General features: G+C 39.8%; 2 protein-coding genes and 2 non-coding genes across 4 annotated transcripts; 3 read left to right on the top strand and 1 right to left on the bottom strand.

Moving 5' to 3' along the window:
* Nucleotides 1–7,284: 7,284 nt before the first annotated feature.
* LOC117701753 (small nucleolar RNA SNORA17) lies at nt 7,285–7,412 on the top strand. Its single transcript, XR_004605832.1, has one exon. It is a non-coding gene; the product is annotated as a small nucleolar RNA SNORA17 (small nucleolar RNA).
* Nucleotides 7,413–8,219: 807 nt separating this feature from the next.
* LOC117701742 (small nucleolar RNA SNORA17) lies at nt 8,220–8,347 on the bottom strand. The gene has a single exon (XR_004605829.1). It is a non-coding gene; the product is annotated as a small nucleolar RNA SNORA17 (small nucleolar RNA).
* A 5,069-nt stretch (nt 8,348–13,416) lies between these two features.
* LOC117721880 (olfactory receptor 51I2-like) lies at nt 13,417–18,441 on the top strand. The gene is made up of 3 exons (XM_034520731.2): nt 13,417–13,524; nt 15,244–15,384; nt 16,790–18,441. Exon 3 carries the CDS (start codon nt 16,847–16,849, stop codon nt 17,801–17,803), a length of 957 nt encoding a protein of 318 aa, XP_034376622.1. The 5' UTR covers nt 13,417–13,524; nt 15,244–15,384; nt 16,790–16,846; the 3' UTR covers nt 17,804–18,441.
* Nucleotides 18,442–21,520: 3,079 nt separating this feature from the next.
* Nucleotides 21,521–27,251, top strand: LOC117722217 (olfactory receptor 51I2-like). The gene is made up of 2 exons (XM_034521179.2): nt 21,521–21,779; nt 25,626–27,251. Exon 2 carries the CDS (start codon nt 25,692–25,694, stop codon nt 26,646–26,648), a length of 957 nt encoding a protein of 318 aa, XP_034377070.1. The 5' UTR covers nt 21,521–21,779; nt 25,626–25,691; the 3' UTR covers nt 26,649–27,251.
* The last annotated feature ends 56 nt before the right edge of the window (nt 27,252–27,307 follow it).

Here is a 27,307-nt window from a genome sequence, read left to right as displayed (position 1 = left end):
AGAGCTCTCATGAAGACTGGTGGCTGCACAGTCTCAGGAAGGACAGGAAGATGCTTCAGTCGTTGAACACCCTCAGGTACGTTACACATTTTCTTGGCATTTTTTTTTCTGCCTATAGCTTTATAACAGGCTTCATTTCCAAGACCAAAAGCAGAAACAAAAAATTCCAAGCAAACTTTGTTGTTCTTTCTGTGAATGTTGTGTAATAATTTAATAAGATCTTTCTGATTAGAGTAATAAAATAGTAATAATCATGCAGATGAAGGAAAATCATTTGACATTTTATGACTAACATTTTAGATAAATTTAGGTGGCACATGACCTCCAGATATCTGAACATACATTTTTCCAGATATATCCATGGTGAACTGTTTTTTGTGGTATCATTTTTTGTGGTAACATTTAAATCAGTAGAATTTGAAAATAAAGAACAAACTGTCCTCTGTAATGTGGAGAGATGCCTTTCTCAATCAGATGAGGACTGAACAGAACAAAGACCGACCTCCCCTGGGCAAAAAGGAATTCTGAAACACTGTAGTGTTGATTCTTCCTTGAACTTCCCATCTTGCAAATTTTGGATTGACAAGTCCCCCAGTCATTCAAGCCTATTCTCTAATATAAACCCTATTTTTCTTTCCAATATTTCTGTCTTTCAGTCTCTCTTTTCATCTATTCACCCATTAACATCTCTGAAATTTATTTTTGATTTTATATGTATGAATGTTTTACCTTCATATATGTCTGCATAGCTCATGTATTCAGTGCCCTCGACCAGCACAGGCTATCTGACCCCCTGGGGCAGGAGTTACAAATAGGGTAACTCTTATAAGCGTCAGTTGTTGAACCCCGGTGCTCTGGAAAAGTAGCCAGTGCCCTTGAGTGCTGAACGCTCTCTCCAGCTCCCATCTGGAGATTCTTACCTAACCAAGATGTGGAGAGCTGATACAGAGGGAAAGTTCCTGTGGGCAGCTAAACTGTGAAGGAAAAGCCAAAACTTAAAATCAAAACCGTGAAAAGCACTAGCATGTTAAATATACTGTAATTATATATACATATGTATACAGTATATGTAAATATGCTGAAATTGACTGTAGCAGCCCAATTTTAATAGGTATCCCAATCAATCTAAGCTCAAACTTTGTAAAACTGGTTTCTTCAGCCCATGTGTTACCATACTGATCTCTAGCTGCATGGATTCCTGTTGCAGGAAATATTTTAAAAGTTGCACCATCCTGTGCTATATCCAGCTATTCTCTGCCTGGTGGTCTTACTGCCTCTGGGCCAGTCCCAGGTGACAGTTTTCCAGCTAATATTTTCCGCAACAGACTCTCATATTCTAAGGATGTAACCACTGAACAACCTCTACCTTTACAACCATCAAATGAATAACAGATAAGAACCCACACATTATGAATACAATCGCATCTCTTCTTTTGAAGCACTGAATCCATTGATACATTCTTCTTAGTTACCACAAGTTAATGAATCTAGATTTGTGTGACTGCAAGTACACTCTGGTAGTCTTTAGCCTATGGTCTTCAGCAAAATCTACAAGCATATGAGAATCACATAAACATGATGCAGTGTCTTCCACAAGAAATACTTGGTATCTTAAGCTGGGTATGCAAAGAACAATCTGAAACATGAACTCGAGAGCAGTAAAGTCAGGTGTGTTTCCAGAAAACAAGAAGAAATTGCAAAATGAGTGACATGGAAGGTAGAATAATCCATATTGTTATTGCCAGGGTCATTACTATGGATAACAGGTACTAGACTCTACTTTAAAATATGCCTTGGGTAATTCCCTAGTCAAGGAATGGATTAAGATGCTTAATTAAGATGAAACTTTATGTCATTGAAGACTGACCCTGATTCTTTCAGGGTGTCTTTTGAAGAAAGCCCTAAAGCAGAAAAGTACCAAAAAGTACCAAAAAAGTTGAGATGGGAAATTGAATGAATGAAAGTATTTGTCATACCTACAGGTGAAGTAAGAGGTGGACTGAAGTGTGACATAGGACACATAGGACTGGGTTAAGAAAAGAAAGTTTGAGAAACCTGTGAGTTGGGTTTTTTATATTACATTTAAAAGTAGCACTTACTGGGGACTTACTATGATTCTCTACTAAGATAGTACCTTACTTTTATAATTAAAAACAATTAAGAGGACCATTTTTTCAAGTAGAAAATAAGGAGTTAGTTATGTAAACTCCCCCAAGTCACACACAGTGGGAGGATGGGGGTGGACTCTAGACTTGAAGTCAGTCAGATCCTTCTGAAGTTCCTCTCTTCTCTTCTACACTTCCTGCACTGCACTTGAAAACTGACAAGGCAGGCATGGACTGACCTATGTATATGATAAAGGGTCTTGAGAGACGACTTTTTCCAGAAGTGTTTTAGTTAAGCCATTTCCCCTTTCAGACCTTGTTTTTTCCATCTGAATTATGTGAATGGAATAACACCTGCCTTTCAGATCTAAGTGAGGATTCAGACACAAGTACAGTTCATTGGTTTTCAAAGATACCATGTCTCTTTTGGAAGGAAAAAGAATAACAGAATATGATGCCAATCTAACCTGAGGTTACTAAGCTAACTCAACCTCTGTGAGGCTCCTTTACCTCATATATTTTCCAGGGGTGATGAACATAGCTGTTGATGATAGAAGATACCTTTTCTTTACCTAATTCAGTTATGTACGATTAGAACACAGAGATACAATAATGCACACAATTTGATGTCAGTTCCCACTCTAGACATTAGCATATCAATCAAATCAATACAACAAATATATCCATCACCACCAAGAGTTTTCTCCATGATCCCCTTGTTGTTATTTTTCTGTTGTGGTAAAAAATGTTTAACACAAGGTCTACCACTGTGACACTTGTAAGTCTGCATTACAGTAGGAATGAGTCAGCATGTTCTAACTAGTGCCCCTCCAACCCCCAACCCAACACACACAAATGGCCCACACAAGCACAGCAGGTGTATCCAAATTCACTAACCCTGGAACCTGCTTGACACCCAGAGATGAACAAAGACAGAGCATGTGACCACTGGGGAGACAATCAGCTGGTGCCAGAGGGGATGTGGGCAGAGGGTATAAAGGCATTCTCTACTATAACAGTAAACAAGTCTTCTGCTTCCCACCTGGCTCCCAGAATCTGAGTCACTGATTCTATGCATTCTTAACCCCTACCCACAAGGACCATCCTGGAGGTGGGGGGAGAGAGCAAGGGCTAGAGTAACACATTACAATGCTGTCAATTATAGGCTTTGGGGGTGTTTTGAAGAACTGTTCAAGGGGAGGAATGGTAACACACATTATGTAATCCCAGCACTTTGATATGGAGGACAGAGTACAGAAAGACCAAGTTTATCTTCAATTATGTAGTGAGTGTAAATCCACAAATTATATGAGAAACTATATCAGAGAGAGAGTTGTGTAAGGGTGATATTTAGAAAACGGTGCCCAGTCTGGCTTGTTTCTGGGCAGCTGCCATGTTCCAGCTGCTCCTTGGCTCTGACTGGGGCTCCAGCTAGCTAGATGTGCAGGCTCTGGCACCCACAAGATGCCAGCATGGGGGATGGCTCTGCCAATCCACCACGATAAATCCACAAAGCTCGGCTGAACCCCAGACAATATCTACCATCCTCACAGTACCCGGTAGAAATGAGACTCTTAAAGCTTAATTTATCTAAAGGATTTATATATTTAGAAATGCTCAATTAACAAGATGCCCACACGATTAGAGTTGTTACTCTAACTCTACTTTTCTATCCCATATTATGTTCCCTCAGAGGATGACTATGGTGGTTTAAATATGCTTGGTCCATGGAAGGTGCTACTATTAGGAGTGCTACTATTGTCGGAGTATGTGTGGCCTTGTTGGAGGAAGTGCATCACTGTGAGATTGGACTTTAAGGTCCTAGGCTCAAGCTCCACCCAATGCAGAAAAGACCCTTATATTGTCTGCCTTTGGATCAAAATCTAGAACTCAACTCTCAATTCCTTCTCCAACATCATGTCTGCCTGAAGGCTGCCATGCTTCCTGCCATGATGATAATGGACTGAACTTCTGGTACTGTAAGCCATCCCCAATTAAATGTTTTCCTTGTAAGAGTTGCCTTGATCGTGGTGTCTCTTCGTAGCAATGAAACCTTAACCAGGACAATGACAACGAAGAATGTACTAAAAAGCACAAAAATTGCCTTGCTGAACCCCCGCACAAAGGTATTACAGAGCCATGGGTTGGAATTTGGTGGCTTTGAGCTACATTTTTACTCTGATACTAGATGTGTGATCTTCACTAGTTCATGAAGTCTCTTCAGTGAAGGACTGTGATTGAGTAAAATAATCTTTAAATTCCTGTCACATTTCAAATATGCTGTTCTATTAATATCACTAGCAAGCCTTACAGAACTCCCACAATATCAACTCAGGACACTCCATGAAAGTTGCACTCTGGCCTACATGAGAGGCAGGCCCCTTCCGTATGCCTGTACCTGTTCTTTGCCCAAACATGGCATTTCTCAATCTAATCTCCTGCACTCTGTTACTACCAATTATGGCTCTTTCTGAAAAAATAAAAACTGCTTCAAGAGACAGAACTTTCTACCACGGGAAACATTCAAAGGCTCTCTAAATGGAAGTCGGGCCCAATACGAAAAACAGCTGCTGTATGAGTGATCAAGTCAATTCACTCTTTGGACTGGCTCCTTTTTTCCAGAGTTAATGATCATTCTCACCTGGTAGTGCTTTTATAAGAATTAGGTCCAATAATCCTTGGTGAACACTTAACACAGTATTCAGTATTTAATGTGCTCTCAATAAGCACATGTCACATTACAATGGGAGCAGGCAAAAATGTTGATTCATAACAATGAGGTAAAGGAGTATGGATGGACATTGAAGCCACAGCAAGCAAAGGTCTATGTACATAGCCAACCTTCTGTCTCAGCCCTCTGAGTGTTACTCACTTGATGACAGTATCCTGAAAGCTTGGGATTTGAAAACAGGACTTGTTGAGGGCATGATAGGTGGCTGAGCAGTTAAGAACACTGGCTGCTCTTCGAGAGAACCCAGGTTCAACTACTGTCTCCTACACAACAACTTAAAATGGTCTATTATTCCAGTGTTCCAGAGATTCTAATATTCTTTTCTGGCCTCTGCAGGCAATAAGCACACATGTAGTATACAGGCAAAACACTTGTACTCATAAAGTGTAAAATAAAAAAAAAAAATTAATGGACTTGCAAGTTCTCCATCTCTCTTCTGGATCTCACTTCTCCTTTATTTCCTCCCAACTCTTCTCTTGACTCCATCCTCCTTACATACAAACACTAGTTTGGATGAATGGGAAATTGGAAAACAGCACAATGGGTGATGGAGATGGGATTCCAATGAGATAGAGAGGGAGTGGACGTGATTGACAGTTCACTGGAGATGGGAGAGCAGGCCAACTTCCAAAGCTGTCCCAAGAAAATGTGGTTGTGTTTTAAAGATGGCAAATTAAAGGGAGAGGCAGTGACCACTGCTATAGCTTAGCTGTACAAATCAGGATCCTGGGAGAGTGTTCGTCTTTCTGTTCCCATTACCTGGAAGGGCTTCTGCATTTGGGAAGCATAGTCAGCTGGCACGTGGCTCCAGGCTGTTCCTTCTGTGAGAGGCCACTGAAATTGGGACTCTCAAGCAAATGGTCACTATAGTGAGACTGTCTTTCCCAGAAAACAGTGTCTCCAGGGACAGATGACCATAAAAGCATTACCCTGTTCCCAGCCATGTTTATGTTGGCTTGGTAGGGCAGGGCACTCATTTAGGTGGCCAGTTCCCTTGAGAGCCATAGCACAAGTTTGCCTTAGGATAGAGAAGCTCACATCTCTCCATGATATCATGTAACCCTCATCTCTGGGCTGTATTATTTATCACAGTTGGGCTTGATTAGAAATGAGAAAACATAATGTGTTTATTACTGGAAATAGAGCTTTTCCTGGGTTGGTTTTATTATTACCGGAGAAGATTTACACTTAATGTACATTTATAACTAGATTTTACCAGCTTCCTATCACATATGAGGAACTCCTTCTGATAATAATCACCACCTATTCTTGCGGCTTATGCATAGTTCATGCTAATTATACATAAGAATGTATAATTATATTTTAAAACATATATACTTTGTCTACATCTTTAATGTGATTTGAAGATAAATATTCAGAAATCTTTTATATATCATCCCATGGCCAGAAACATAAAATGTGAAGATTTTATCAGCTTCCTATCACATATCTGGAATTCTTGTAGCTCATAGTTAATATTCAGTATTCATTTCTCATCTTCCTTTAAAAAATAAGGTATACTATTATATATAAGCATGTGTTTCATTACATTCTAAAGCATATATAATATACATTGCATACATATTTAATGTCATTCAGAGATAAACCCTTTATATAACATCCTAGGGCCTGAAACATGAAAGTTATGAACATTCAGACCACAATATAATAGTCCATAATGCACTTTTTAAAAGTTCAACAACCACACCAAGGAAAGAGAAAGCAGTTTGGAGGGTGAAAAACCTGAACTGGCCATAAGGGGATATTTAGGCTGAGACCAGATTAAAGTTAGAAAAGGCAAATGGAAAAAAAGCAGAGGGGCACTCTGTTCCCATTACAGTAGCCATGCTGACACACTACAGGCAGCAGTTCGTTCCAGTGACCAGCAATGAACCACAGCAAGACTGAGGCAGAGAAAAAAAAAAAAAAAAAAAAAAAAATAACTAAATAAAATGCAGCACGGAGCTGCTCACTCATTAGACAAGAGTTGCTAGGTCCTACAGAACTCCCTAAACTTCGTCATAGAATATGCTGCCTTGTGGGTGGAAGGGCATAATTTTCCCTCCTGAATCCTACTAAACAGTAGTACTGGTAAACAGTCTCTGCCTGAGTATCCAGTGACTCTCCATGGGCCACTCATACTCTTATCATCAAAGAAGAAGGCAGGAGAAAGCAGGGGATACAGGACATAGAACCTTAGTAACAGCGAATTAAGATGACTAAAGTCTGCTAAGAACTGGTATCCATAGCAGTGGCTGGAATAAGATTTCAAATGGCTTAAAAATAAAGCAGGAGAACCGGCGGTGGCGCAGCCCGTAAGGCGTCCGCCTGCAGAGGGCGCGGGTCCATCCAAGTGCTCTCTCCCTCTGTGAGTGTTCGAATCCCGCCTCCTCCCGCCCGCCTCCTCCCGCGTCTAGTGGGAAAAAAAAAAAAAAAAAAAATCAGGAACCTGCCTAGAGGCTTTGCAGGTGAGCTGCTGTGTTACAAGTGCACAGTAGGTGGCAGAGAGGAAAGATGCTATGTCTACCTTCAGTGTTTTGCCCTGTGAACATCTGAATTCTTAGTAGCCTAACACTCTGAAAAAGGTGAGCCCAAGACAACCACCAGTCCAACACCACACAGGCTTGCAGGGGGATAACCATACCTGAGATGACCCCTACCTGGTACCACAATGCACGAGGAGGGCAGGGATGGTTGGCACTCCTGAGACCACTCCTGAGATAAACCCAGACACTCAGAGGCCACAGGTGCCATTAAGAGGAGCAAGGAAGTGGTGGGAAAATAGAAGAGAAAGAGAAACAGAAAGATGTGGGCACAATAAAGAGAGGCAGAACTGGAGACTTGAGGATAGTGAGAAATAGTCTGATATGAGTAGCCAGCCATGCCACCTGGGACCATGGTGGGGGTCTTGGCCTGTGCTGCTACCAGAAATCATGTCTGAGTCCATCCCTGCAGCAGCAGAGGTCTGTTACCACCAAAGGCCAGACAAATGTTCCTGCTCTAGGGACATGTTGATGTCTGAGGACTGTGTGGAACTGCCCCACTCCTTGCCTGGGCATCCTAGGAGAGCTAGCCCAGGGGTGTGAAAGCAAGAAAGGTGACCCCACCCCTAGCCAGCTGCAGTACTCTGGAGAGAGCGGCCCCTGCCCACTGCAGGAGTTGTGGGTGAGCTGTTGCCCAGAGGGTATGAGCATGGGGGAGCCAGGCCTGCCTCTTCTCTTCTGGGCAGTGACACAGACGAGAGAAAGAGATCCCTCCCCTTCCTTTTGCCCTCCTCTCCCCGTGCATTATGACACCAGGTAGAGGTCATCTCGGGTATGGTTATCCCCCTGCAAGCCTGTGTGGTGTTGGGCTGGTGGTTGTCTTGGGCTCACCTTTTTCGGAGTGTTAGGCTACTAAGAATTCAGATGTTCACAGGGCAAAACACTGAAGGTAGACATAGCATCTTTCCTCTCTGCCACCTACTGTGCACTTGTAACACAGCAGCTCACCTGCAAAGCCTCTAGGCAGGTTCCTGATTTATGCAACAGGCAGGAGAGATGGTCCCATGGGATGATGAGAGCAGGACTGCTGTCACTATGCTGCCCAGGAGTGTTGCAGCACTCAAGAGAGCAGGCCCTGCACTTCACCTGGCCAGCACAGTAGACCTGGCCCTGATAGCATGGAAGATGAGCCATCCCCAAGGGCATGAGAATGGGAAAACTGGCTCTGTCCCTTGCTGGTCTATGGGCCAGCCAGGGCAGGAGCTTGCCCTGGCGGTGTGGCGCAGGAGACCTGGTGGGCTGACCAGATCGATCAGACACCTCTCAGGCCCAAATCCAGGGCTTTTGAACTGTCTCATTCCAACATTTACCCCATCAATGAACTGCTGAAGTACATGACAGGGCCAGTCCTACAGATCAAAAACTACTGGATCTCCATGACACTGAACAACAACAGGATATCTAAGGGGAGTCCCAGTGAGGTTCCAGCATTGATAGTATAACAGAAGCCAAAGGCCATGTACCAGCCCAGCAACTCATTACAATGGACATTTGCAAGCAAAGAAATATGGACTATAGGGTGAAATATGGACTATAGGGTGTACTGTGGGACACACTGTGACACGCTACAGCTTCCACAATGAGATTTCTTTTTCTCCATTCAGGAGAGGTTACAAGAGTGGAGGGGCAGTATGAAGAGAAGTGGAGATACGTGGGATTTGGATGCACAATATGAAATTCACAATGAACAGATGAAAAGTTAAAAAAAATTTAAAAAAACATGAGATAAAGCTGACAAAACAATATTTTATAGACTTATTGAAAAATAACTGACAAAAATTGTGTCTGTACAGTGCTAATCCATGTTCTTATATATATGTACCTGTTGTGAAATAGTTGACAAAAGCCAATCAATATACCCATCATCTTACAGTTGTCATTTTTGTAGTGAGGACATTTAAGGACTATTCTCCAACTATTTCAAGTCTACAATACATTATAATTAACTATTTTCACTGTTGGGTTTTTCCCCTTTCGTTGAAAACAGATTCTTTTCTCATACACATATTCTGATTACAGTTTCTTCTCCTACTCCTCCCAGATGTTCCCCACCCCCACCAATCCCCACCCTGTCCTCTCCCATCTGGATCTACTCCCTTGCTGTCTCTTTGGAAAACAAAAGGATCCTAAGAGATAACAAAATTCCAAATGTTCGATTTTACCAAATGAAGACTCAGGAGTCAGATGCTGTGGTGAAAGCCTGCTAGCTCAGAGATGCAGAGAAAGCACCCAGCTGACCTTCCTCCTCCACCAATGTCCCAGAAAGAAAAAGTTCCTTCTCCTTCTCCACTCACTATGCCTTGTATATCCTTCAACTCAAAGACTCCCCTTTCTCTTTCCTGGGTTTTCTTATGTTCCTCCTGTCATCTGGTTGCTTTCTCTGGCTTTTGACTTATGGTTGACTTTATTTAATCCTGTTTACAGAAAGCTCCTGGGTTAAAGGTGTGTGCTAGGGCTGAGCCCCATCACAATGAAAAAAGATGTTTTTTTTTCATGCACAATTTTGGGGTTCACAATTTAATCAAATATCCTGCAAATGTTTTGTATTATAGAGCTTATTGGTCCTACATAACCTAAATCTTTTACCATTTCAACAACTCCTTTCCACTCTTAGTATCTTGGAGGACTTGCTATTTTGTTGTCAATTTCATCCACTTCTATGAGTTGAACGCTTTTATGTCACACACGTAAGATCATTCAGTATCTGTATTTCTATGTCTGGCTTATTTCTCTTAGCATTACATTCTGTGTTTACCCATATTGCATTGGCTACATTTTCTCACTTTAGGGCTGAATAATATTCCAGAGAGAGGAAATTACATTTTTGTAGTCTACTTATCTATTGATGGGCACAAATAATGGCATGGTTATTGTGAATAACCCTGTAAAGAATATAAGCATACAGATAACTCTTAATGAATTGAATTAATTTCCCTTGGGTATATGCCCAGTAGCAGGACTGATGGATCATGCAATAGTTCTATTTTTAATTTTTGGAGAAAACACCATACATACTGTTTTCTATACAGATTGAATCATACATTTGCACCAATATATACAATAATCCATTTGTCTCTGGATCCTCACTGACATTGACATTTCTTATAAAGAAATTTTAATACAGTAACATTGCTGCTCTGATCACATCCAAAGACTTTCTAGATCTGTGTGATCTGGCTGGAATGAAGACACGCTACATACCTTTAAGCCCACTGGCTGTAATACAGACATGACCTTACTACACATCCTTAAATCCAAACAATGACATCTAATTGAAAGACAGTCAAAACGAAAAATCAGAGAAAGATTTGACAGGATAGGATATTTCTAACTCTAATAAGAACAACAGAAAGAAGCTATTGAAGAGGAGGTCAGAAGTCCAAACAGTTGGGAATCAATTCTGATGAGTTCAGTTGAATGCAGAGCAGTACAGTTAAGTGCAGTTCAGTTTAATTCAATCCATGCAGTCAGTGTAGTTCAATGCAGTCAGCGTAGTTCAGCTTGTAGAATTCAGAGGTAGCTTTCCCAAGCAGAGCAGTTGAGTGAGAAGCCAGTTTGAATCAGTCGACTTGAAGAGGAGTTTGAGCCAAAATAGCTGAATTGAAACAGCTACCAGAGTTCAGAAAAAGCTAATAAGAGTGAGTTTGTTCAGCAGTAAGCCTCTGAGATGACAATCACACCAGGCAAATAAAAGTTACACTTGTAATCTCTTCAACTCATCTTTTTATTATTTTTTTAATTAATCATTCCATTCATTTATATCTTAAATGATATTCCACTTACTGGTTACCCCTCTACATCCCCCCATCCCACATACTTCCTCTCTGCCCTCTTCTCCCTCCTCTTTGCCTCTATGAAGGTACTCCCCCACCCACCCAATCTCTCCTGCCCCACCCCTCCAACATCTTCCTATGCTGGAGCATCAAACCTCCACAAAACCAAGGGCCTCCCCTCCCATTGATGTGGGAGCCTCTGCTACATATGTATCTGGAGCCATGGATCCCTCCCTGTGCACTCCTTGGTTAGTAATCTAGTCCCTGGGAGCACTTGGTGGTCTAGCCAGCCAATGTTGTTCTTCCTATGGGGTTGCATTCCCCCTCTGCTCCTCCAGTCCTTTCGCCAGCTCCTCTATCAGGGGCCCTGAGCCCAGTCTGATGGTTGAACAATGGGGTATGAGGAACTTGGCATAGCCACTGGAGGGTCCCAGACACCAGGGAAATGAGAGGCTCCCAGGAACCAGTGGGGATGGCTTTAGCTGAAATACCCAACACAGGGGAGATAGAACCTGTAGAGATGACCTCCAGTAGATAGGCAAGGCCCCAGGTTGAGGGATGGGGCCACCCACCCATCTCAAAGTTTTTAACCCAGATATGTTCCTGTCCAAAGGAAGAACAGAGACAAAAAATGGAACAGAGACTGAAGGAAGGGCCAACCTGGGACTGCCCCACTTGGGGATCCATCCTGTCTGCAGACACCAAACCCAACACTGTTGCTGTTGCCAAGAGACGCTTGCTGACAGGAACCTGGTGTGGCTCTTCTTTGGGAGGTTCGGCCAGCACCTGACCAATGCAGATGTGGGTACTTGGAGCCAATCATCTTTTTATTATTTTTATAATAACTAACAGATATGAGGTGTCATCTCATTGTGGTTTAAATTTCCCTGATTATTAGTGATACTTAGTATCTTCTCGTGTACTCATTGTCCATCTGTAGATATTCTTCTGGGAAATGCCTAGTCAAGACTCTCATCCATTCATTTAACTTGTTTTGTTATTGTTTGTGAGAATCAAAATTTTAGGAGCTGAATGAGCCAAATTTTCCAACATGAAGTAGTTTATGGTCCCATGTGATTTACAAGAGACCTTAGGATAATGCTGTCATGGAGTTCTCTAATAACTGAGAGAGACTAAGAGGAAGCTCATATGTGGTGCAAAATGGAGAAAAGTGTCCAGTCCAGCTGGACAATCAAGTGAGACCCTTAGACCCTGTGGAGAGGACTGAGATGCATAAGAAAATAAGGAGGCACAGCAAGTCAAGAAGTCTGATCAAGTTGACAAAATTTTTATTGTTCACACAGGTTACATACTCTGAAAACAGGATATGGGGAGGGGCAGAAGGGAAAGGAGCTTTGCAGGTGGAGGAAGCTCGCTGTAGCTGTGGGGTCTAACTATGTTATTCTCTCACAAAGCCTTGCCGTTACCGGGGGTTCTAAAAACATCTATCTAGCAAGATGTTGGCTAAATCTAAAGATCAGGAGGAAGGGTTACTAAGGTGGGTTGCTATGAGGCCTTGTTTGAAGTTCTGAGAACTGAAAATGCAGCCAGTAAATCATGGAAGGTAAGCAGAAAGAAGAATAGTAGATAGGAGAACCAAGGGTGATTGTTTGCCAAGAATAAGGCCTTGCCATGGCTTCCCACAGAAAAGCATTTGAATCCATGTCTGGCTGGCTTGTTAGTCACACTTTTTATATTGTCCAAATTTTGTCATTATTCCACTTGCTTGATTAGTTAGGTCAATCCTAAGATTGCCATGTCTCAGAATCACATAAGAGATTCAAAATTTCACTCCTAGTCCTTTCAGAATGAGAGCTAAGAACTCAGCACAGTCAAGGCTGTTTAGAAAGCTGTCCATACCTACTTCCTCTAAAGCTTTTCCAGACTCCTTTACACTGGGTTTGGCCTCCACTGGGTTCTTTATGCCTACTCTATGAAAATTCAGAAAAATCCTATAGGACTCATTCTGTGCACTGACCCAGAAGATGCTTCAGGAATTCAATCAAAAAGATTTCAAATTCAGATGGACCATGGATGCTACTAGTCTCTGAAAACAACTCAAATTTGATGGATTGCTGTGAAGTCTATGATCCTAAACTTCCTTCCTCCGGATTTCAAAGCCAGCTCCAATGTTCCCACTCCTGGAGGACCTAAGTTGAATGATCCCTCTGTGAGTCCTGTCCTCCCTGGAGATAGATGCTGCTGCTACAACTCCCCGTGCAGGGAGATAAATCTCGGTCACTCCACTGCAGACAGAACAGCCTGGAACAGTAGCCAGAGTGAGTACCCAGGCCCCAGAATATCTTTTTCTTCACTTCCCACATTTGTGGCTACTTATCTCAACCTCGAATGGTGGTCTGAGTTTGAGTGGGGTATGTACCAAAAAAAGAGAACTCTTCTGGAACAAGAAATAGTAGAAACTAGTAGACTGATTGGCCAAAGTCCTGGAGTTTATAGCTCAGATGTGAATTGGAAAACTCACACTGTGTTTCTAGTATTATCTAAAGGAAGAATCAGGTGAGAAGTGTGTCCAATTTCCTTCCCATCTGGGCACCTGTCCATCCTCTTGGCCATCCTTGTCAGCACTGGTATTTTTCCATAGACATTCATGCTTATACTGTTCAGCTGGAATGGCCCTCAGCATGCCTAGCAGTTGGTCCAAAATCAAGCTTACTAATGGGACTCTGATTCAAGTAGGGGAAGAGAGATAGGCAGCCTCAACTCTTGTCAAGTTGCTCATTTCACTGTTGTCCTCTCATTTCCCTGGCCCTTCTGTGTCTTCTGAACCTTCTTTGCAGAACTTCCTGCAAGGGAAGATAACATACCTAAGACAGAGGCTGCAATTTTTCGTATCAAGCCACTCTACTGTCAGTCTCTAATGTTAAATTCTTAGTTCTCTTGAGTCTGGTGAACTGCTTCAAAAACTGAAACCATCTGTGCCAGTTTCTTACACTCTTCTATTTTTACCATAAACTAACTTTTCATGATTCCTTTATTCCTTCCTGCTCTTCCATCATTGTGATGACCTCATAGTATTGGAGAAGGTGAAATGAATATTTTATATAAACATTACATTTATATAAACATTACATTTTTATTTATAATTATAGGACAGTATTTATTTTCCTAATGAGTATAATGTAAGTTCATAAATAATGTAAAGTTGAGGATAGAGACCATGGATATTTTCAAACTTGCACTCAATTGCATAATTACCAACTCAGGCTACTCTGCACCCTCCAATTATTTTGGAATCAATTTATATTTTAAAATATGTACCTGTATTAAAACAAAGCTGCATTATTATAAGCATATCAAAATAGAGCATCACCACAGAAATGTAACTAGCATTGATTTGCATTCCCCCAAGTCTGCTTTTAAATATATATGTATATACTTGTTTGCTCTTTTGTTGTGTTTGGTTTCCTCAAAACAAAATCTTAATGCAATTCACATATTCTATTTAACTAATGGCATAAACCGTCTTTCCTGAATTCTATAGGCTTTACAAATAGAATTAAAGAGAATAGATAGCACTCATCCTTTTTCTGTTTTCTTATGTATTTGATCTGTCACTTTGTATATTCTTCATTGGAATTTTTCAGTGTCGGCTGGTGTGTTGGCCAGGCTGGTTTCCTGCTCTTTTCTTTATTTTCTCTAAAATGGTAATTAACTATAAATCAGAATTAATATTTTTGCAAAATATTATTTTCTTTCAATTTATTGGTAGGATGTATTCCTGCCATTTCATTGTTTATACAAAAGAAAAGCTCTCTAGTTCTATTGTTAAGAAACATTTATAAAGAGGAATCATTGTTTTTGTTTTATGACATAACAAGATTAAGAGTAAGCAACAAGGTCACTAGAGAGATCGCTGTGATGTGATTGAGAACCACACTGTAGTTCTCAGTATCACTGATGCCCATTAGTCCTCCATGGCAAATGGCTGGCTTGCTTTTGTCTTTATGAACCCAGATTTTTTTATTAGTTCCATGTTGTCTAGCAGTGAACAATTTCCAAATTCATTTGGTATATTTTCAGTGTAAGTTCCAAAGCCAGACAGTTTTCAATGAGCATGTGCTTCCTTTCAGGTGACCATGGTATTTGGAGACCAAATCTAGCCACCTGGACACTCCTCACTGCTACTGCTCCATCAGTCTGGTTTGCCTTTGCTGTCTCTCCATGTATGTATTCTGTCATCCCCAACTCAGCTTCACAAACACATTAAGAAGGTACCTCTAGAATTTTTTCTTATACCTGCATTATAATATATCATACCTAATATAATATACACTTGCCTTTTCATTGGTATTTATTTCCTGGTACATGCTAGGTATATCCATGTAGTCTTTTAATTTTTCAGAAAACATTTCATTTTTCATTAAAGTATTTTTCTGTGTTTCATTTTTACTTAATTCTATTCAAAAATTGTGTTTATGATTCTACTATTTAATGCATCATATATTCTCTAGTTCATTATCTCAATTTAACTTTGGTTATCTTTTTTTAGTTAATTCTTTTAACAATATACTTTTTGTAACAGGAAGTTTTTCACTCCCCTGCCCCACCACTGCTTTGCTATTTATATCTTCGTCTTCATTGATCTGCCATTTTGATTTTTACTTTATCATCCAATTTTATTTACTCTCTATGAATACAGATTGAGTCTTTCACTTTCAAACTATTCAGAAAACTTTGATACAGAATTCTTTTCCATTTCTTTTTGAAGCATTTTTTGTGAATTGTGGGGTTTTTTCTTTTTAATTTTTATAAATTTGTATCTAAAATATGCATTCATTACTTATCTTTCACTTTTCTCTTTCCAGGATCTCCCAGGTAACTTCCTTTGAATCCCACCCTTGCCCCAATGCTCAAACAGATCATCTTTTTTCCCTTGATTACTGTTACAATATATATGTATGCATATACGTATGCAAAAAATACAGATACAACTGGCTGAGTCCATTTTTGTTATTTGTGTGCATACAGTTTCAGGTTGACCACTTCAAACTGAACAACCAATAGAGAGTCTTATCCCTGGGAGGTGATAATTCTTCCTCTCTAAGTAGTCATTAGCGCCTGGAGCTCTTGGTCTAGAGCTGAGATCCCATAAAATTTTCTCCTTCCACATGAACATGTCCATTGATTGATATTGCCATTGTTTCTATAAAGTTCATACAGTCATTTCTAAGGGAGATTTGGTAGCAAACTTCTTGGTATTCTGGCTGTTCATCTTCACTGCCAGGTTCAGTTGAAAAGAGACTATTGTTCTTCACACTTAACTGTTCCTTTGGTACTTACTCCCAGGATTGAATTTATAGTATCCTTTCATTTGACATTTATTAATTTACTTAGTATGGGGGATGTAGATGTATAGATCAGAGGCCATAGTGACAGTTTCAGTCTCTGCTTCTACCAATCTAGATCTGAAAACAAGCTAAGGTGGTCAAGCTGGGGAACACCCACCTTTACTCACTGAGCCACCTTACCAGCCCTATGTTTCTTCTTTAGAAGTATTGTTTTTCTCTTAGACACATTACATTTCTAAATCTGCCTCATATCTGTCATGAGCATGCTTGGACCTATATCAACAGATATTATAGGTCATGTCTTTGCATAACTTCATCTTTTACTTAGGTTTCTTCAGAGACTGAAGACATCATATCTTCCAAGAGTCCTTGGATATCTCCAAGGATGATCCCTTCCCAAACTTTCAGCAACATCTCCTTCTTCCAGCCACAGTATTTCCTCATGATTGGCATCCCAGGACTAGAGGCTGTCCATGGCTGGATCTCCATCCCATTCTCTTTCATGTACACTGTGGCACTCACCGGAAACTGCCTCATCCTCCTGGCTGTGAAGAGGACCCACAGCCTACACCAACCCATGTACTACTTTCTATCCATGCTAGCCCTAAGTGATGTGGGTCTCAGTTTGTCCACGATGCCCTCCACCCTGGCTGTGCTTTGGTTTGACTATCGTTTCATCGGCTTCAATGCCTGTCTGATCCAAATGTTCTTTCTACACTCCTTCTCTGTGTTGGAGTCCTCAGTGCTCTTGGCCATGTCATTTGACCGCTTTGTGGCTATCTCCAACCCACTGCGCTATGCATCTGTTCTCACTAACAATGTCATCATCAGAATTGGGGTGGCCATAGTAGCTCGAGCCACCCTGTCACTATTCCCAGTGCCCTTCTTGCTAAAGCGACTGAATTACTGCCCTGGCAGGATCCTCCTGTCTCATTCATTCTGTTTCCATGCTGATGTCATGAAGCTAGCCTGTGCTGACATTACTGTCAACATCCTATATGGACTCTATGTGGTTCTGTCCACAGTGGGTGTAGACTCCTTGCTTATTGTCATGTCCTATTCCTTAATCCTTTACACAGTGATGGGGCTAGCCTCTCCCAGGGAGCGTGTCCGGACCCTCAACACATGTGTTTCCCATATTTTGGCTGTCCTGGTCTTCTACATTCCAGTCATAGGTGTGTCCATGATCCACCGTTTTGGAAAACACCTGCCTCACATTGTTCATGCCCTGGTTGCATATGTGTACCTTGTGGTACCTCCTGTGCTCAACCCCATCATTTATAGTGTCAAGTCCAAACCCATCAGGGGAGCCATGTTCAGAGTTCTGAAAGGAAAAGACTAGACCTGATAACATTGTATGCTTATAAGACTTGGAACCTGTGAAGTGTTTGGGGAAAAAAAAATAATACACTAGGTGGAACAAGTCATACACATAACTTTTTGTGTGTACCAACAATAAGTGTAAGACTGTGGTGAAAATTCATTCTATAATTGTTTACTATGGTGCTAGGGATTACACCCAAGGCATCTAACATGCTATGCAAGCCCTCTACTACTGAGCTACATTCTCTGACCTGAAAATCTGTTCATTTGTTACCTCATTTATGTCACACATATTTTCTTAAAGCCAATGTTTTCTGGCCCTTTTTTAGATTCCAGGAACAGAATAATGGTTTCTACATTGACTTTGCTTTGTAGACATTAAATTTCTAAAAATAAAAACATTTCATATAATGTAATGGCTATGTTGTTAGAAGTATGTACAGAGTCCTGGGTAAGCAGAGAGTCAAGTTTTTATCTGTTTATCTTTGTGTCCTTTCCATGAATAAATGTGAATAATTATATTATACAATATTGCCAGGATCATTATACACTAAGTAGTATATGTCACAATATGTTGTAAAGGCCAATGAAGATTTTCCATTCTAGTAACTGAATTATTCATTTATTTATTACAACAAGCCTTCTTAACATTATTCTCTTTTGATGCTTTTTCACCTAAGAAATTTTTACACAATCATGGGCTTGCATGTGTACAAAATAAGTATTGAAACCAAATATTTACTAATAAAAAGTCATGGAAATTTTTATGTTAAAACATCCTGTATTAAATGTAAATTTTACCACTTACTAAACATGAAAGCAAATTTGGGTGTTAATGAAATATTCCTTCACATGAACAATTTAGTCTCAGCTGAGTATTTCAGACTGCAGACTATGAAGTATCTTTAAAAGGTTTCAAAGCTAAGTGACATTATTTTTTATAATGACTCCTGCTGAGAATATCACTTTATAAAAACATAGGACAAAATGGCAGAAGTACATTTAGAGTCATTTCAGAATTAACCTGAAGTCAGTAAGTCAAATAGTAGTACTTTAAATTCTAGCTTTATACAATCCAAAGATAATAACTCATTTTATATTTTTATTGGATCTTTTATTTATTTACATTTCAGATGTTATTCCCTTTCCTCTCCTATCCTATCCTATCCTATCCCTCCTCCTTCTGGTTCTTTGAGAGTATGCCTCCACCCACCCACCCACTCCCACCTCCCTACCCTCAAATTCCCCTACATTGGAGCATCCAACCTTCAGGGAACCAAGGATCTCCTCTCCCACCTATGCCCAACAAGGCCATCCTCCCCTACATATAGGGCTGGAGCCATGGGTCCCTCCCTGTGTGTTCCCAGGCTGGTGGTTTAGACCTTGGGAGCTCTGGTTGGTTAGTATTGTTGTACTCCCCATGAGGCCACAAACCCCTTCAGATCCTTCAGTCTCTCTAACTTCTCCACTGGGACTCATTTTATATTTTTTATGCTGAAAAAAATGATGATAGAAAAATATTCAAAAGCTTACTTTTCTGTAATAAAAACATTATGTTTCTATAAGAAGAAATTTTGTGTGTACAGAAAAACAAACAAAAAAACACAATAGACTCAAAACTTAAGCAAATTATTGCAGGCTGTATTCACTGGAATTTGTGGTGAGGTAGCATGTACAATGACAAGCATACATCCTAAGATCCAAGACAGCAATGAAGTCACCTGGTTGCAGCATGGACTGTTGTTTTCAGAAACCCTTCCAATCCGTTATTTGTTTCACTTTGGATACCATTTAGTTCACTGAACATTCAGAAACTTAACTGCTATTGCCACATCCCCAACATCTGCTGATGTCAACCCATATGAGGACCTGACCCATATGTTAAAATGTTAGGCTTAAAGCACATATTTTATTTATGAGTATTTTTAAGTTTCTTAAATCTTAGGAGTAGAAACAAAAACTGATTTTTGTCTTCAAGAATCTCAGTCCATTGGAGTGGGGGTGAATAAGCAAAGAAGTCAAATGACAAACAATGTGTCACTGATACTGGCTAAGGTTGGGAAGGAAGGAAGTCGTACATTTGTGAACTTTTAGGGTTTTCTCTGTTCTGACTGTGCTCCTGAGAAAAAGGGGGAGTGCATATTTGGTGGATGATGAAATTTGAGCTGATGTGGATAAGTAGAGAAATGAAAGTGGGAGGAGACTTAGGGGAAAGACTTCTGCCTACACAGTAAAACAAGTACTTAGATATGTCTGGAGAAGAGTCAAGTGGTCAAGGTAGACCTAGAAAGTGGTGCTCATATAACATACAACTTTTTCAGTCTGTCTCAAGTGTGTATACCAGTTTTAAAACATGAACTATGGTCTGCCCCTGGGTCAGGCTCCGTTCTGGAAATAAAATTGGATTCTAAAAATATCTTGGTCCATTCATGAAGAACTTAGTATCATCTGTTTTATAGTCTAGTGGTGATCTTTTTTTTTTAACCACTTCCAAGTCAGTGAGGTTGATTTTCCTGATTTGTGTCTTTGTACCTGTACCTAGTAGGTATCATGTTGGAGCTTGATAGAGACTTCACACATTTCTTTACAGTTGGCATCATAGCTTTGCCTGTTATATAATACACATGCAAAAGTGCTTCTAGTGCACACTGACTCAGAGTCAAATCTCTGCTCCAGGACCCTCTCAGAGCTGATATCCTGCTACATTACATGGTGAATGAATTAAGAAAATTTTAAGTGTATTATGTGTTATATCTGAAACAAGGAGATTGACAAGTGCTACAGTGATTGCTTGGTGGTAGGAGGTGCAGGATCCAATAAACTGTCTTTACTTTTGAGAAAGTGGATACAGGAAAAGAAGGATTGAAAGTATACTCAGGTGGCAGGTGTTAATTTTGTGAATTTATCAAAATGTACTATATTGGGGCATTCAGAACATCACATTTTCCTGATTTCCAGCACTTTGGTGAGTGATCACAATGTTCATCTTTAAGTTTCATGTTTCATCAGTTTTGAACCTGCCTTGATCCAAGTTTTCTTTCTAAAACATATCTACTCCACTTTCATCAGATCCTACAGAATTATTGGCCCATTAGTTTCAAGTCCACTCATAGCTCGAGAAACCACCTCCCCTCCCCCCCAAAAAAAGAAGAGCAGGAAGAATTTTAGGAGCCAGAAGGGTTGAAGAACCAGGACAACATGCCCACAGAATCGACTGAATGGGGCTCATACAGGCTCACAGAGACTGAAGAGACAATCCCAGAGCCTGTATTAGTCTGACCAAGGCCCTCTACATACATGTTACGGTTGTGTAGCTTGGTGGTTTTATGGGACTCCTAACAGTAGGAGTTGGGGTATCTCTGAGTCTTTGCTTTGCCTTTAGGATCCTTTTTCTCCTACTCAATTGCTTTGTCCAGCCTTGATATGAGGTTTTATGCCTAGTCTTACTATATTTTGTTCAGGTGATACCCCTGGGAAACCTGCTCTTTTCTAAAGGGACACAGAGTAGGAAGGGATATGAGGGATAGGGAAGGTGGCGGTGACAAGAAAGGAAACTGCAGTTGGGGTATATTGTATGAGAGAACCATAATTTTTAGAAATAAAATAAAAGAGCCTGACCTCAGTGTTGGCTAAGTCTTTCCTTTCAGGAAATAGAAAAGGCACTTTGTAAACCTAAAGGAACCAGGGTAGCTGGGCCACTGGTGCATTAGAACTTGTGGAAAGCATGCCTCAGAGATAGTTCGGCAAGAGGTATGTTATGTTCTGATTGGCCATTTCTGTAATATCTCTGAGAAACTGCCAACCAACTTAACTGTTAACAATGATTCTCATCCCAGGGGTGGAGCAGAACACAGAGAAGTTTCCCTGTGACTCAAATGCCATTTTCCCTCGAGTATGGCCACAGTTTCCTAAATCAGAATAAAATGATATCTTAACTGAAGAAGGTTCTGTGAGAAGAATGTGGCACAGCAGACTTGACGAATACCACAGCCAAGGTGAGTAACCAGGGCTCAAAATTGAGCTTTCTTCTATTTTTAGAGTGCTGAGAGAATCCTTTCCCTCCCTTTCCCACCAAAGACTCAAGGAAAAGAAATACCAAAAGGTAGAGACTAAAAAAAACAAAGAGTACCAGGTACTGGGTTTTTAAAAAGCCCAGAAATTGCAACTAAATTCTAAAACAAAAGTCTATATAATTGATCCAAAAAAATGATGCTTAAAGGAACCACTTAGGACCTGTCTAAACTTAAATATTATTTTTTAATTTAAATATTCGTGCTCGAGATCATACCAACATGTCCCCGAGACTCATCAAGAGAATTGCTCATTTGTTCTTCAAAATGACTGAATTTCTAATATGTATGTTAAAAGCAGAACTGGGAGAAGGGACAACAAATTGGCCCTTGCAGTAGTAAGGACATGTGTGTGAATTGTTCAGGAAAGGCTGGAGACTCAGCAAAGAGCTGGTGTGTGCTCTGCATCTCAAGGCCAGCTGGAACAGAATCCCTATGTCCTAGGAAAACCTCAGTTTACCCTCTCCTCTGTTTAAATGAGGCCACACACAGATCAGAGAGTGATAATCTTTCTTCAATGTCTAATAATTCAAAAGTTGTTTATATAAAAACATTTATACATAGAAATATCTAGAACACCATTTGGCCAAAAACTGTACTATAATTTAGCAAATTAGCACAAGAAATTAATGTTACCACACACTGGAATGGAGCTCTAAAGAGAATCAGACTTCCAGGTTTGGTAATTGTCAAACTTATTGAGACCAGAAACTGCTGTGTAAGTGGGTGTATGGCACTTTTACAGGCATGAATGAGTATTAGAAAAAAATGCTTGAGAGTTAGTGCAGAAAAAAATAACAAGATAAAAAAATCTTAAATTCAAAGATATAAAATAAAAACAATGTAAAGAGATAGAAAATAAAGATTGATTAATGATTTATTGATAGTTGGTTGGTTGGTTGATTTTTAGGAACAGTATATTTACAATCACCAAATGCCAGAGTTCAAGTGGCAGACAATCTGCCTTATGCCTCTGTGTTTACAAAGAAGATGAATGGGGAAACGGAGGAGGAAATGAGGCTGAGATCAAATACAGCATGGAAAGTAGTAGCAAAAAAAAAAAAAAAAAAAAAAAAAAAAACTGAGGAAGGCATTTAATACCAAACAGCACCAGGAATGAGTATTTCTTTCACCTAAATAGACATTTGATTCTGTAAATAGTGGTAGCACTGCTAACTTCATTTTTTGCTCAGTGCTGACTAAATTCCTAAAATGCCCTCTATAAACCCAGTATATAATAATACAGCAGAATGGCTGGTGCCCAAAACCTTTTCCCTAATTGTCTCCACTTAAAAAGTATTAAAAATTACTTTCACATACTTAAAGCTGTGTGTTGCTATTACTTAGACAAGTGGAAGATATACAGAGCTGAAGTTATCTCCCATATTCCAATTCCAGAGGCATCTACTCCAATGTTGATACCATGTTCCAGCTAAAGAACTGATGGACAAATAGAAAAAATGATAATAAAAGCTGGTTTACAAGGAGAGTACCAATTTAAAGGAGGATTAGTGGTTGAGACCAGTTGAGAAGTCTATAAGGAACATTAGAGGGAAAGGGGGATGGAAGATGAGGCAAGGGCAAGAACAAGACCAGCCATTTCCCTAAATAGCTGTAAGAAAAATAAGAGTATGAGCTATTTCCTTTGGAATGAATGATGGGAAGAAAAGCACAGATGGAAGGCACAATAGGCTAAGAAAATGAATCAATGATAAAATATCCAACAGACCTAACTCTGGGGAGATTGTCTGAAGGTACACTATGACACATACATCTTTTGGTAACTGCATCAGGCTTCTTAAAATAGGACACAGATAAAATCCTTAAGAGGCTTAGCTGGCATAGTAATCATCCATCTTTATGAGATTTAGCTAGACCTTTATTGGAGGTTTCTTCTCTGCATAATCGACTGCAAATCTAACACATTATGTCCACCACATGAATTCAACACATGATTTCCTGACATAGGGTTCCAATCCCTTCTTCAAAATCCACCATTAATTCTAGTACCTGGAGGAGCACAGTTTACCTTTTACTTTCTTTTCTTTTATGTGTGCAAGACTTGATCAACATTTCATTATTTAGTCACTCAAATAAATGTTGATAGTGGCTTTACTGTATACCAGGAACTGCACTAGGTAAGAGTTAACAGTTAACAGACAAAACCTTTTGGTTGACACATCCAGGGAATTTATAATCTAGTAAAATAGAAAATCATCAAGGAAAGAAGTAATCATGAAATGTAAAAATCAGTTTAGCGGCTTACGGGAGAATAAGGATGTGTCCTGTGAGAATAATGGAGGGGATATAGGTCAGGGCATGATTGAGGTGAGTCATCCAAATGGCTCTTTGAGAAAAATGATGTTTACTATCTAAAGGAATGAGGCTCTCAGACATGTGAAAATCAAGGGAAGAATACAGACAGAACACAAAATCCCCCAAATAAATAACAGGCTTTTTTTAGAAAGCAAAATATATTATGCTTGGCTGAAGAGGACTGAACAGGACAAAATCTACACTTCAATGAATGGAGAGTTGGGAATGTGCTTCATCACTTACTGCATGAGGCTGCAACACAGTGTCTGGCATTTTGTAGGCATTCAGTAAGTGCTTGTGATATAGTCTGGGTTGCACTGTGATGAAGCACATTCCCAACTCTCCACTGCACAATGAACTACTGAGACTTTTAAAAGAGGAGCAACCTGAAGAAGTCACATGCCTGAACATCAATTGCCATCCATGACATAGGAAGAGCTGCCCCCTAAAGTCTACACTTGACAATAGCGGTGGGGATTATACATTATTAGTCACAACTAACGAAAGCCTTGAGAATCGCAACATGTTAATAATATAGTAACCACAGGTGCAATGTTTGTAGTATTTTCTATTATAGACTAATGATCAAGTATAGGAAAGGCCACAGGAGACAGTATTGATTTTGGAATCAGACTTACAAGGATTTAAACTCCAAGATAACAATACATGGGCCACCCATCAGAGCTAGGCCATTTAAAGCTCTCTACCCCTGGACTTCTTACTGTACAATGTCGGGAAATGTGGCCAAAGTCTCTTGATTCTTTGTCTAAATAAATTTGGCCCAAAATGTTAAGTATGAATCATAGATTTTTTGCATATGTCAAAATGTGTCATAAAAATCCAAGGGCAAGATAAACAGAAGAGCTTTAGAATAACTCAGTTTTAAAAGTGAAAAACTGTGGGAAAAGAAGAATAATTTCCCAAGCAGTCAGATTCCTCATACTGTTTCTTGAATGCTATAAAAATAAACTTCATTTATTCCTTCTGCCTTGTTTAATTTTCCTTATAACTTACCAAATGGGAATTCTCATTTCCTTCTAGGCACAGGGATATAACAGATCCTCAATTTGGACAAAAAGTAGATCTGATGAGACCAGTAGAGCCCCTAATCTGGATACTGCTTTATAGCATATAAACTCTCAGTCCACCAGCTCAGACTGAATGTCCACATTAATGATAAAAAGCTTTTCAATAAGCATAATAAAACCCATAACTCTAACTGCCCATACCTGTTTGAAAGAATCCAAATCTTCAAAGGTTTTGAATATTTTCATGAAGATATGAGAAAAGTGTAAGCAAGATATTATCATGCTAAGTAGAATATAACATATAGAGTATGCACTGATTTTGTTATCAATAGTATTCCTTTATACAGAAAAGGCAACAGTGAATTAATGAAACTTGATTGGAAAGATTTTTGATTCAACACTATGTCACTCTTTCTTCTCATCCTAGATATGTTCAGTATCTGTTGAGAATGAGGACATCACATCTCCTGGGAATGCTTGGCTCTCTCCAAGAATGATCTCTTCACAGGCTTTCACCAACATCACCTTCTTCCAGCCACAATCTTTCCTAATGACTGGCATCCCAGGACTAGAGGTTGTCCATGGCTGGATCTCCATCCCATTCTCTTCCATGTACACTGTGGCACTCACCGGAAACTGCCTCATCCTCCTGGCTGTGAGGAGGACCCATAGCCTACACCAGCCCATGTACTACTTCCTATCCATGCTAGCCCTAAGTGATGTGGGTCTCAGTTTGTCCACGATGCCCTCCACCCTGGCTGTGCTTTGGTTTGACTATCGTATCATTGACTTCAATGCCTGTCTAATCCAGATGTTCTTTCTTCATTTCTTCTCCGTGGTAGAGTCTTCAGTGCTCTTGGCCATGTCATTTGACCGCTTTGTGGCTATCTCCAACCCACTGCGCTATGCATCTGTTCTCACTAACAATGTCATCATCAGAATTGGGGTGGCCATTACAACCCGAGCTACTTTGTCCCTCTTACCATTGCCTTTCTTGTTGAAGCGACTGAACTATTGCCCTGGAAAGATCCTCTTGTCTCATTCATTCTGTTTCCATGCTGATGTCATGAAGCTGGCCTGTGCTGACATTACCGTCAACATCCTATATGGGCTTTATGTGGTTCTATCCACAGTAGGTTTTGACTCCTTGCTCATTGTCATGTCCTATTCCTTGATTCTTTACACAGTGATGGGGCTAGCCTCTCCCAGGGAGCGTGTCCGGACCCTCAACACATGTGTTTCCCATATTTTGGCTGTCCTGGTCTTCTACATTCCAGTCATAGGTGTGTCCATGATCCACCGTTTTGGAAAACACCTGCCTCACATTGTTCATGCCTTGGTTGCATATGTGTACCTTGTGGTACCTCCTGTGCTCAACCCCATCATTTATAGTGTCAAGTCCAAACCCATCAGGGGAGCCATGTTCAGAGTGATAAGTAGGAAAGGCTAAGGCTAATAAAGTTTACATCACAAATTGTATAAAATAGAAAATATGTTATAACAAACACTAAAAAATTCAACTTGTAAAATGACCATCTTCCTTATTCCTGTTACAAACCTTTATTGTTTACTGTGTAAAGATGCAATTGTATGGACTAAACACTGATAATAAGTACATGAAATGTTTTCTTTTGTTTCCATAATTTTACACTTAGTACCAGGAAAAAGGCATATGAGATGGTAGACAAAGAAGATTCATAATAAATCTTTGTGAAAGAGATTACTAGAAAATATAAATCAAGAGTTGACAGAACATACCTGAAATGGTTGAAAAGAGGATAATTTATTTCATCTAAAAATCAAATTATCTAGTTTTCAGAAATTGAGGGAGATAAAGAAAAATAGACACCTTATGAAAAAAGGTTGCACTTTTTATGTAAATACATTCATGGGAAAAATATTATTTTACTCCATGTTCTACCACTGATCTATACATGTATACATGTGATTTTATGTATACATATACATATGTGTGTACATATATGTAATATAGATGACACTGTAAACTATATATGATAGAACTATTGCAGTGTTTGAAATAAAAATGGAGATAATAAAGCCAGTTTGTACATTATTTCACATAAGATTTTAAGTTTATTTATACCTAGT

The sequence above is a fragment of the Arvicanthis niloticus genome, chromosome 1, assembly GCF_011762505.2.
Source record: "Arvicanthis niloticus isolate mArvNil1 chromosome 1, mArvNil1.pat.X, whole genome shotgun sequence".
Classification (NCBI taxonomy): Eukaryota; Metazoa; Chordata; class Mammalia; order Rodentia; family Muridae; genus Arvicanthis; species Arvicanthis niloticus.
Note: the sequence above shows the minus strand (reverse complement) of the source record. Positions and strands in the feature narration are given on the sequence as shown.

Coding starts and splice junctions, on each gene's coding strand:
- LOC117721880 (XM_034520731.2), top strand. CDS start 16,847: ATGATCCCTTCCCAAACTTTCAGCAACATCTCCTTCTTCCAGCCACAG.
- LOC117722217 (XM_034521179.2), top strand. CDS start 25,692: ATGATCTCTTCACAGGCTTTCACCAACATCACCTTCTTCCAGCCACAA.